At 38.8% G+C, this 13,168-nt stretch overlaps 1 protein-coding gene across 4 annotated transcripts in view; it reads right to left on the bottom strand.

Moving 5' to 3' along the window:
• The window catches only part of RAB2A (RAB2A, member RAS oncogene family), an 85,863-nt gene that overhangs the window by 24,610 nt on the left and 48,085 nt on the right, over window positions 1-13,168 (bottom strand). For all 4 annotated transcript variants that reach the window (XM_049633373.1, XM_049633372.1, XM_049633374.1 and 1 more), the window contains 2 exons: window positions 7,824-7,906; window positions 7,346-7,438 (listed from right to left, as the gene is read on the bottom strand). In XM_049633373.1, the coding sequence (XP_049489330.1) occupies window positions 7,346-7,438; window positions 7,824-7,906 (176 nt within the window). The remainder of the gene's footprint in view (window positions 1-7,345; window positions 7,439-7,823; window positions 7,907-13,168) is intronic.

Below are 13,168 nucleotides of genomic sequence, written 5' to 3' on the forward strand. Positions count from 1 at the left end.
GAGAGAGAGAGAGAGAGAGAGAGAGAGAGAGAGAGAGGGAGAGGGAGGGGCGGGGGAGGGGCAGAGAGGCAGACACAGAATACAAAGCAGGCTCCAGGCTCTGAGCTGTCAGCACAGAGCCCGACGTGGGGCTCGAACTCACAAACCGTGAGATCGTGACCTGAGCCGAAGTCGGACGCCGAACCAACTGAGCCACCCAGGCGCCCCAACACAATTTGTTTTTTAATTTTCCATTTGACAAAGTAATTTCTAATTTTTCATTATTATAAACAATGTTGCGATAAAAAATTTTCACACACTTTGGTGTACATGTGCCACAACTTTTCAAAGGTAGTGTTTTTCAAACTGGGCCATGACTCAGTGAAATAGTAAGGAATAAAAGAAAATATCAGAGTGCATCACCCACTGTCTCATGGAATTTGTTTTTATGTAAGTACACACATAGTAGGGCATGATATAAAATGCATTTAAGTCAAATCAAAAAGCTCAAAAGCCATTGTACTTGAATATATACTTAGTATAAAGTTGCTTCCCAAAACAGTTGTGTAATTTATACTCTCAGCAGCAGTGTTTGAAAGTTCCCATTGTATCACAATCCTCATCAACACGTGATAAATTCACACCCCTTTAGATCTGGCACTCCGAAGAATGTGACCGGCATCGCACATCTATGTTAATTTTCCTTTAGTTCAGCATTAGTTTCATAAATGCCTAGTATCATCGTTATTAAATTAGAAATACAGAAATATCCAAAAAAAGGAAATCATTTCATCTGACAAATATTTATTGAATGTCTTTTATAAGCCGGGAATTTTACTAAGCGCGCTTGGGATGTACTAATGAACAAGTCAGACAAAAAAGGGCGCATTCTGGGTAGAGGACGGACTAGACTACTGAATAAAGAATATAGTGTGACCGAGTGGTCAATGCAGAAGAGCAGAGTAAGCAGAGTGAGGAGAGCCAGGGAGAGGCGGAAGGTTACTCTAGAAAGTAGGGCAGGCATCCCCAAATCGACTTACTTCTAATTTCTTTCTTCTTAGTCCTGGTTTTCTACTCCACAGTGACCTCTGTCACACATGTGCAAAGCCATGCTCCAGCTGCAACTTCGCGCCCTACTTTCCTTCACCTGTCCCTGCTGCCTGTGTCACGACCTCTTTTCCATAAACACAATTTTTAGTGACGAATTAATAATATCCATCACAATTCACTTAACCATTTTTACTCATGGATGAGGAGAGTGACACGGAATGAACTTGGTACTGTGTGAAGTGTTTTACATGGATTATCTCATTTAATTCACTTGACAGATGAGGAAACAGAGGAACAAAGAGGTGGAATAAAGCATCCAAGTTCACATTCTAGGAAGAGCTGGTAGAGTGATTCCATCCAGACTACTATTATATAAGGATTACTATTCCTGATAAAAACTGACTGGAGAACTTTTTGTCAAATATGGAAAAATACAAAGAAAAAAATTACCCATAATTTCACTTTCCACAGGTAATGAACATCTTGGTGAACATAATTCTAGATTACTCCTTTATTATTGTCTATTTCTTCCCATCAGAATATGCTCATACCCACTGTTTTATTTTGCCTTTTTCTTCATTTCCTGTATATTGTGGATCACTTTCCCATATAATTTTGCAGTCTTTCACAGTACTATTTTTACTGAGTGCACAGTAAAGAACGTTAGTATTTTATGCAAATTTACATTACACAAACTAGAGATGAAACAAAGATGTTTCCTCTATCTAATGTTAAAGTAATATCACTGTTTCACCTTTACAAAATTCACCAGGAACTGGATACCTTTCAAGCTGGCTGACCGGAATAAGCTGTCAATTATGTTTACAAAGTTGTTACTCAGGACATCAGTCACCACTGTTTATGTAATTGAACCTTCTGAGTGATTCTGTAACTATCACAGTTGTTACACGTTTAAAGTAATTTACAATTCATAAAATGTCATCTAAGCATTCAGTGGTGCAAGTCTCAAAAAATTACTCCTGAAAATCTGAAATGTTAGAAAGTTTGATATAGAATATTACAAAGGGAACCACAAGGATATGTCATACTACTGTTCATTTAGATGCCATGCTATGAGATATTAGTGGTAAGATGAGAACAAAAAAGGAAGGCAAACTAAGTTTACAAATATTATATAGCACAGGCAACTATCCAACTATAATCTGAGGGCTTTCTGTGTGCCAAGCCCTTTCCTACATTTGGGGACAGACCACTCAGCAAAATAGACAAAAATCTAAAAACCCCTGGCCTCATGGAGCTTACATTCTAGTAGGAATAAAAAATGGGGGGAAAACACTAGCAACAGTGATGTGGAAACATGTTCCTGGAAATCAGCCTCCTCTTCTATCGTTCTTAAGGGAATATTAGCTTTGAATTACACGAAATCTTCAAGAAAATACCTTGCCCCTCAAGTACCTTTATCCCATTTTAAGCATAAGCCATATTTAAATAATACCTTATTTTGGGATAAAATTACGGTTTTCCACTCCCGCTATCTCTGATTATGTCTGCATTTGCAAATGTTATCTTAGCAAAGAGGATTAAAGACACGTACGTTTGAGAGATTGTTAAAAATAAATAAATAAATAAATAAGTGGCAATTTAGGATGCATGATCTTTTGGGGCACCTGGCTGTATGAGTCAGTAGAGCATCTGACTCTTGATCTCAGGGTCATGCTTTCGAGCCCCACGTTGGGCATGAAGCCTACTTAAAAAAAAAAAAAGGAAACATAAAAGAAGGCACGACCTTTCTTTTATCACACCCTTCTTTACTTGTTTCCTCAAATTTCCAGGCATAAAAATCCTGTTGCTGTCTTTGACTTTCATTCCCAATAATCCCATTTAAATGGTTTCCATTACTTAACTATCCTTCCTTCCTAAGGCATTCATAACCCATACCCCCTTCTTGTTGACGGCTTGTATTATAACCTTTGACTACCAAGAATTTTTCATCTTTGTAGGCTCTGCTTCCTATTTCTTGTGTAACCAGTTTAAAATGCCATAGTGGGGGCGCCTGGGTGGCTCAGTCGGTTAAGTGGCCGACTTCGGCTCAGGTCATGATCTCACGGTCCGTGAGTTCGAGCCCCGCGTCGGGCTCTGGGCTGATGGCTCGGAGCCTGGAGCCTGCTTCCGATTCTGTGTCTCCCTCTCTCTCTGCCCCTCCCCCGTTCATGCTCTGTCTCTCTCTGTCTCAAAAATAAATAAACGTTAAAAAAAAAAATTAAAATGCCATAGTAAGAAAAATCTGTGTCATCCGTCACTCTGACTAGGCCACTGCCCTTCTCAAATCCCTTTACTGGCTCCCTACTGCTTAATTCATCTAATTCAAAAATTGCCTACTCCCTGTTCCCATGTCTACCCCAATTCACCTCATCTAATGATAATTACCTCATTTATCTCTGTTCATTCCTATTCACTCTTTGCATGTCATACATTCTTCGTTCCTTTCTCCTAGTTTCTTCCTTAAAATGTCTTTCCACAGCTACTATGCTTAAATTATAAGGGCCACCCATCTCTACTCATTAGAAACACCTCTTGTATATAATATGCTTTTCTTTTTCACTTAGACTATAAGCTCCTCATGGGCAGGAACAAAATTTAAGCCATCAGTAAGTGGCCACCCACCATGTTTGAGACACAAGGAAAACACTGGTAAGATTACAAGTATGAAAATTCTCTTTATTCTCCAAAATTCTTCTCTTATTATTTCACACCTCACCACTGAATGGTAGTAAGAATAGTTCCATACTACAAAGACTAAAGTTTCCCTACAAAAGCCTTAATCTTAAAAGGTTTAGTGAGATAATTTAAATGAAGAATAACCACAAAAGGCTTTGAGCAAAGGCCAAGATGATAGACACTTCTGGTCACAAAGAAGTAACAATTGGTCTTTTATAATTGAAATATCACTTAAGTAAATATTTTCTCTTGACAGCAAACCTTGATTTCTATTAAAATAACTTTTTCTAAAATGAAATCTATACAATACAATGCTATTTGCTATCTTACTGGTTTGTTTCTACAACTTTATTGTAGTATAACTGACACAGAAGAAACCGCACATTTAGTATAAAATGGCGAGGTTGACATGTTTACCGTGAAGCCATTCACGTCTCCTACTTTTCCTCACACCCCACTATAATCCATCCTTTCCTTCCACTTTACCCTGGGCAACTCATGATCTGTTTTCTGCATTTTCTAGTATTTTATATATGTCTTCACTACTATAATTTATATAATTACACATCTTCATTTTTGTCTGGGTTTTTTCACTCAGCATAATTATTATTATTTTTTAATGTTTATTTATTTTTGAGAGAGAGACAGAGAGAGACAGAGAGAGAGAGAGAGAGAGAGAGAGAGAGAGAGAGAGAGAAACAGAGTGCGAGCAGGGGAGGGACACAGGGAAAGAGGGAGACACAGAATTTGAAGCAGCTTCCAGGCTCTGAGCTGTCAGCACAGAGCCCAACACAGGGCTCGGACTCAGGAACCGCAAGATCATGACCTGAGCTGAAGCTGGATGCTTAACCGACTGACCCCCCAGGCACCCCTCAGCATAATTATTTTGAAATTCATCCACTTTGCTGCATATATCAATGGCTCATTCTTCTTTATTGTTGAGTGGTATTCCATTGTAGGACTATATCACAATTTATCCATTCACTTATTATTGGAAATGTGGGTTGTTTCCACTTATGACCTATTATAAACCAACCTGCTAGAGTATTTGTGTGTAATTCTTTGTGCAGCCCTATGAAAACATGTTTACATTGGGTAAATACCTAGGAACAGAATGCCTAGGTGTTTTATCGGATGCATGTTTAATTTCTAGAGAAACTACCAAACTGTTTTGCAACTGGCTGTATCATTTTATATTCCCATCTGCAATATGAGAGTTTCAGTTCCTCTACATCCTTGCCAATACTTGCTATGTTAATCTTGTTAATTTTAGCCATTGTAATGAGCGTGAAATGATTGAGGTTTTCTTTAATGTTTATTTATTTTTGAGAAAGAGTGAGAGACAGAGTGCGAGCAGGGGAGGGGCAGAGAGAGGGAGACACAGAATCTAAAGCAGGCCAAGGCTGTGAACTGTCAGCACAGGGCCCGATGTGGGGCTCAAACTCACAAACTGTGAGATCGTGACCTGAGCCGAAGTTGGACACTTAACCGACTGAGCCACCCAGGCATCCCGTCTCCCAGATTTTTAAAAAATGCGTACTTATTTTGCGCGCAAGAGAGAACGCACATGCGTGAGCACCAGGAGGGGAGGGGCACAGAGAGGGAGAGAGAATCCCAAGTAGGATCTGCACTAACAGTGCAGAGCCCAGCATGGGGCTTGATCCCACCAACTGTGAGATCATGACCGGAGTCAAAATCAAGAGTCAGACTCAGCCACCCAGTTGCCCCCCACCTCCAGTTAATTTTTGTATATGGTGTGAGGTAAGCGTCAAGGTCCCCCCACCCCCCCGCAGCTATCCAATTACTTCAGCACCATTTGATGCTTTCCCCCACTGAACTGTCTTGGCACTTTTGTCAAAAAATTAATTGACCATGTATGTATGAATCTACTTCTGGATTTCTCACTCTCTTCCACTGGTCTATGTCAATACCAGACTAAACTGATTGTAGTACTTTTATAATAAATCTCGAAATCAGTACAGTGCAACCAGTGAATCCCCCAACTTTGGCTATTCTATGATCTTTGCATTTTCATACAAATTTTAAAATCAGCTTGCTAATTTCCACCTTCTTAAAAAGCCTAAAGAATTTTGGTTGTGGGGGGTGGGGAGCACCTGGGTGGCTCAGTCGGGTAAGTGTCCGACTTCAGCTCAGGTCATGATCTCACAGTTTGTGAGTTCGAACCCCATGTCAGGCTCTGCACTGACATCTCAGAGCCTGGAGCCTACTTCGGATTCTGTATCTTCCTCTCTCTCTGCTCTTCCCCTGCTCACATGCCATCTCTCTCTCAAAGATAAATAAAGATGAAGAATTTTGACTGGGAACACAATGAATCTTTAGATCAATTTGGGAAGACCTGCCATCTTAAAAAATGAGTTTTCCTATCAATAAGTACAGTGTATCTCTCCATTTATTTAGGTTTTGTTTTTTTTTGTTTGTTTTTGTGTTTGTTTTGATTAAAGGACTCTACATATAAGAAAGAAGTCATCTAATATTGGAAATTTAGGAAGACCATGGTAACTAGCTTAGAGTTGGGGGGATCAAGTAGATGTGACGAAAATACTTTCTTAAGAATTGTTTAGGGATTATTTTTTATTGAGATATAATTGATACATAATACTGTGTAAGTTTAACCTGTACGATGTGCTAGTTTGATACATTTATATGACATAGTATGATTACCACCAAGGTGTTAGCCAACACCTCCGTAATCTTAATTACCATCCCATTTTGTAGTGAGAACACCTTTGTACATATTATGCTTTTCCTCTGCATACCGGGACTATAAGGTCCTCAGAGTTGGCAACAACCAAATTTAAGCCATCAGTAAGTTGCCACCCACCAGGTTTCAGACACAAGGAAAAACACTGATAAGATAAAAGTATGAAAATTTAGAATACTAGTTTTATTTGTTGCCACTGTAATTTTCTACTAAAATTAGTGAAGCCTTTCCCACACTCTGTAAGTTTAGAGAAACTATGGCCGAAAAGGTTTTCCCGTGTACTATTATTTTAAATGTAGAACACAAAGACATTCGCTGCAAATAATGCTGCCTAGAGATATAAAATGAAATGAGATTAAAAAAACATTAGGATAACATGAATGTAAAGCCTTAGAGGTAAGTTTAAAAGTACTAATGTGATATCTACTAAAGAGTATTAGAAGTGTCTCAGGGCTTTCATGAAAATACACCTGAATGATATATGTATTATATGAACTTTTAATGCACATTAAGTCATTAAAAAAAAGAAAAATATTTTTTCTTAACTCTGCACACATTGTTACTTCTACTGTGAAGTATTTAAAATAATTTGGATAACATTTAACAGTGATCTACAGTATTTTATTTCAATTATGAATCAGATGAACTTCCTTCAGATTATTCTTTAAAGTTTACCTTCCAACCAAAACTATTTCTAATAATAATAATGACAATGATGATGATGTCCAACAAATCGTATCATCTGTATTTTAAAACTGAAAGAATCACCTTAGGATTTTCAAAATTTTGCAATTTAAGACACCAATAACTTACGTTTGGACAAACGTAGAAGATAAGCACTCTAACAGTTATCACACAAACTGCTATCCACAGTCTTCATCGTTAATGCAAAAAAGCTTTAGATAAACTTTTTACCTTTTATTTCCAATAAGCATAATGACCATGTTGGAATTGGAATGCTGGCGGGCATCTTCTAACCAGGTTGTTAAGTGGTTGAATGTATCTCTCCTAAAAATAAGAGAAAATTTGACTATTTTCCAAGTGTTCTCCCTAGTAGTGTGCAATGAACAGCACACATTCCATTAAAGGTAACTACTTTTAGCCATATCCACTTACGTAATGAGAAACAAATCTCAAGTACGGTTACCTGGAAACGAAATGTAACCCCACTTTAGAAAATTCCAATGTGTAAGTAATATTACCAAATTGATTAACTTAGGTGTTTATTTACATAAGAAAATAATTTAGTTGCAGATTTCTGTAGTAAATTTAAATTCAAGACACCTCAGTTTTAAGGTCAAAGGCAAAGCCATACTCTGATAACTGGCAAGTGTATTTACTTAGAGGAAGTCTCTGCACTGACCAAATGGATGGACACATCCCACGTTCTCACCTTGTAATATCATACACTAGCAAAGCGCCTGCCGCACCTCTGTAATATGACCGTGTGATGGAACGAAAGGACTCCTGCCCTGCCTGTGAGGAAAGAAAAGGTTGAGAGTTTTCTTTAATAAACTGTCCTCTACGTTTTCTTTTCATTCATATATAGAATATGGGCCGGTAGGGAATGAGCGTGCAAAGGGAAAGAAAGTATAACTTCACCAGTCTTAGGAAAAAGTCACAAAATACTACCACTACTGCTCAAGTCAACCAGACGCACATGCCCCCCCCACCCCCCCACCCCCCCACAGCCGCCCCCAACAAGACCTCTAAACCTTTTTTGGCAATCCCTGACAACCCAATTTACTGAATGGCTTCACAATACATGAATCATTATTAGAACACAGAATGGACTCCTAGCAACTAAGCTCTGAAGACAAATTTGAAAGGAAGCAAATAACCCAGAGCCTCACATTTGAATTCAATAACCCACTCCCTGGGGCAGCTGTTGACACTAGAATAAATAAAGTCCATTGTAAATAAATGATGAATGACATCTTTACGCCCACCATCTGCTGGTGTAAAGGTTGTTGGAAGGCCAAGGATGCAGATTTTATCAGTTATATCATAAACTGCAGTGAGCTTTCAACAGTCATCAGATGGAATTCTTTGAGCAATCATTTTATTATGAAAAACAGAAAATGGTTCTGAATTTAATTTATATAATTTTTTTCTCCACACTTAATCAATTTCCTCTGTATTTGATATATAATGCTTGTCAAAAAGCAACAGGATGTAAAAGTCTTCTTTTATCCACTTGTGAAAACAGACTTCAGAGATTATGCGAAATTAGCTAATTTCTCTCTTTTGCCGGTGGCACTAAGGCTGGTGAGGGATATACGGATTGCCTCAGGGTTTAAAAGTGAGACAGGTCTTATCAAAAATACTCACACAGTTTTAATCACTTTTCTACCTTTAAGAAAGGATACGTATGTAAAGTAAGTAAACACAAAGCCAGTTTTCACAATGTTTTATATTCAAAATCTACTAACCTGAAAAATATTCATGTTTGTATTCTGAGTTCTTACCTTCCAATCTAACTACTAAATCCTTCCAACCCTCAGAATTCACACAGCTCAAGTTCTGCCTTGTCCTAACACTCAACACCGTCATTCCTTGTCTTCTTGGCCCTCCCACTATACTCGTCCCCTCCGGTGCTCCCCCGGAGACGGTGCACCCAGCGTCTAGAACCGGGTCTGGCACACAGGCATGCAGAGAAAGCCTCTCAAATGAAAGAATGAATCCTAATGTCTTAATCAAGTACACAAAATGGTCATTACTCCATTCCACCTAAATAAGAGGACACTGGTAAATCCTAACATGCTAACATTCAGTAAAAATAACTTTCCCTATGTGAAAACTAAAAATGAGACCCTCCCTTGGTAACTTGCAAACAATTCTGGCACTTTTAGAATGATGTCTTATGCTAAACTGAATACGGAGAACATAAAAGAACTGTACAAATAGCCAACTCAGTTCATATAGTTTGAGGTTAAAACATTAGATGATACTAGCTGGAAGCATGAAATTCATTAAAATTGTTTCATGTAATTTATTGAGATGTATCTTTCCAAAGAAGTCCTTTCAAATCCAAGTTCAAAATGTAAGCACTGTGGGAATTTTTTTCAACTGCTTATTAGGGTGGGAAAACTAAGGACTACATTTTTAAGAGAGTCATTCACTATGAATTATATATACCAACACAGGAGTCTTGGTAAATAATACAAAAAAAAAAGATTTTTAGTAAAAGGGAAAACAGATTTTTAAAAAGAAGAAAAACAAATGTTCCAGTATGGAATTTTGTACACGATGCATCATTTTACACTGAATCCATTCGATCTGGTTTTGCCTACCATTACAAATTAAACAGAAACTCGAGCAAATAAAAAGCCAAACATCCCCAGTGAGGACTATGAACATAACTATACATCTTAAAATCTAGATTACTTTATAATAAGCAAAGATCAGTATTCAGAATAGTTCTGAATTCTTGAGACCTGACTGGTAAGAAAGACATCCTACACACTGGTCTAGTGTGTTAATGGCATTGATGGCCTTGAAATAAATCTTGCCCAATAAAGTTTTTTTTTACTATGGCGTCCTTAACTATTCACAAAATGTTTTAACATTTAACAACTACCTGCATAAAGCTAGCCCAATGGTTAATTACCTTGAACATATTAAGGCAAAGTAATCTAGTTTTTAAAAAATACAGGATGTGAGGGCGATCTGGCTGTGACATCTGTCACCCCATTGATCGCCAGGGTTGATTCGGCTGATCTGGCTGGCTAGGCGGGTGTCCCCTTCCTCCCTCACCGCTCCATGTGCGTCCCTCCCGAAGCTGCGCGCTCGGTCGAAGAGGACGACCTTCCCCGATAGAGGAGGACCGTTCTTCGGTCAAGGGTATACGAGTAGCTGCGCTCCCCTGCTAGAACCTCCAAACAAGCTCTCAAGGTCCATTTGTAGGAGAACGTAGGGTAGTCAAGCTTCCAAGACTCCAGACACATCCAAATGAGGCGCTGCACGTGGCAGTCTGCCTTTCTTTAAAAAAATAAAATAAAATAAAATAAAAAATAAAAAAAAAATAAAAAATAAAAAATACATTAAGAGGGGCACCTGGGTGGCTCAGCTGGGTAAGCATCTGACTCTTGATTTCGGCTCGGGTCATGATATCATGGTTCGTGGGTTTGAGCCCCATATCGGGTCCTGCACCGACAGCGTGGAGCCTGCTTGGGATTTTCTCACTCCCTCTCTCTCTGCCCCTCCCCTGCTCACGTGTTCTCTCTCTCTCTCAGTAAATAAGTTAACATTAAAAAAATAAAAATAAATAATTAATATAACCTGACCAAATGATGATCAACCTATAATGTTTCACACAAAAATGAATGTCGACTTAGGAAATATAGATGTTATTTTGATCCTCTTCAATATAAGGTGTTGGCCTCAAGAAATTTTAGAAGCTTGAAACTGAATAGCATTTAGCATTATTTGTAGAGGGACTCCTAATAGTAGCTGAAGGTTTTAAAAAAACAAAAAGCATTTAATGAAACTGGAAATTGGACGATTGGCTAAGTGAACAGCACCAAAAAAACCTGGTTAGAGCGGCCATAAGTTTATCAGCTCCCAATATAGCTGTTTGAGTTCTGTAAAAAATCAGCAAGATGCCCAGATATGCAAAAAAGAACCGAGCAAGCCAGCCTTGCCAGATAATGGGAGGTGCTCATTTTCGGTGATGCTTAGTACGAAACAGTCATAGGGCGTCTGTGAAAAAGAATCTTTACAGACCTTTGTTTTCCATGTGAGGATTGCTAAATCAAATAAACTTGATTCTTTAGCCCATTCATTCATTCACGTGTTAATTTTAAGCGCAGTCTCCCCGCAGTGTGGGGCGCAAACTCATGACCCCAAGATCAAGAGTTGCATGTTCTACCAACTGAACCAGCCAGGTGCCCACAGCCCATACCTTTAAAACTGACTTCGGTCGGCAGATAAATATCCCCCAAAGTGGCTTCTCCATGTGCCTGTCTGTCGCTAACAATTTTTGTGGTAACCAGGCCGGGAACTTAACTCCTCCTCCTCTCTTGTTACCTCTAGAACATACAACTTGACACACATTAAGCTACCGCTCAAAAATTCCTAACCGCCCTGAATTTAAGTCTTGATCTCTTGGGAATCTGATCTGTCTCTCTAGAATTGTATCTTCTTATTCGATAAAAGTCTTGTTCATACAGCCAACTTTTCTTCCTACTGATACTCTGCCTATCTCCTGAACATTCCTGCCTTTGTGCCTGTGTAACTCTGCCTGAAGAACTGCTTTCCTCCACCTCCCCAATTTCCATTTCCTCTGAGGACCCGTTCAAGCCCCCTGATTCTCTCACAAAGCTAGGAAGCTAGTCTACCACAGCCCGTAGTTATCTAGTTCTCCTCACACACCCAAGAGCACGTCCGTGTGATCATTTGGTTCTAGTATTATTGATTATATAAAAGGTACACACTGTTCAAATGCTGGTCTTGTTTCCTCTTTAGTTCTCCTTGAGGGATAGCCTAACTCAGAACACTGAAGTATATATGGCAGGCTCTCAAATTATGTTATCTTGATTGATCCCAAAGGGCTGATAAAGTCAGAAAAATAAGATTTGTGACAATCAGTATTATAGTAATACCTCTGTTCCCTGTTAGTCATTTGTCTAACAATCCCAGCTATATAGAACCCAGCCAAGCACCAAAAAAGAAGAAAAAAAAGGATTTCTAAGTAACCAAGTTAAGTTGTCCAGGCCCAGGAATGAAATCTCAGGTACTTGACTAACAGACTCAACCTAAAAATCTAGACCTGTGATCAAGGAACTGCTCTCATTAAGGAAAAAGATTTTGAAATCTACATGCATGACCGACCAGACTTCTGTTTTGGATGACAGTAATATTAGGAAAAATCAAAGTGATTTTTAGGCTGCCTCAGTCGCCACAGCAAGGACACAGAAAAAGTCAACCTGCACTATTCAAAGCTTTTTAAGGGAGTTTCCTACAGAAACCAAAGTAGATCATCTTGAGAAGAGAAACATGGTTGTGAATATCTATGTTACATTCTTTTAAAAAATTAAGAATATTTACTTAAAAAAAGAGAGAGGATTTCAGACTCTTTTAACACCGCCACTTAAGAGAAACTGGAGACCGCAGGTGGGAGGTAAATAGGAGAGGAGAATGAACGTCTAAGGTATCTTCCTGTCCCTGTAGTTGTTCAAGAGAAGGTTGATGACAACTGCTGAAGGGGGCAAAAGCCTCCCCACTCCCGGAGTGGGTGGGATGGGAGCAGAGAGGAGGGGCAGAGGCAGGACTGTGTCCCAGTGCTTGGTTCCAGGCCCTTTGCCTGGTCCCAATGAATTCTGGTCATCCATCCTTACCGCCGCACCGAGCTATAAAAAACACCCATTGTTTTTGGTAAGAAGTTGAGTTATAAATGGACACATTTTTACAAAGGACCAAAAAATGCCTGTGAGGTGCTAAAAAGGTACTTTTTAGCATGTAGGCACATGACTTCGCACATTTACCAATAATACTAATTCCAATGTATTGTTTGATGTACACAATATCTGTAAACTTAAAGTATTTTGAGGGACGCCGAGAAGAAACCTAGACTTAAAACATTTACGCTACAAATTTGGGGGGAGAGAATTAAATTTTTTTGGATATACCGGAAAAGGTAAATGAATAAAGAAGATGTGGGATACATATACAATGGAATACTACTTAGTGATCAAAAAGAATGAAATCTTGCCATCTGCAAGATTTAGATTCCATCCA

Source organism: Panthera uncia, chromosome F2 (genome assembly GCF_023721935.1).
Source record: "Panthera uncia isolate 11264 chromosome F2, Puncia_PCG_1.0, whole genome shotgun sequence".
Lineage (NCBI taxonomy): Eukaryota > Metazoa > Chordata > Mammalia > Carnivora > Felidae > Panthera > Panthera uncia.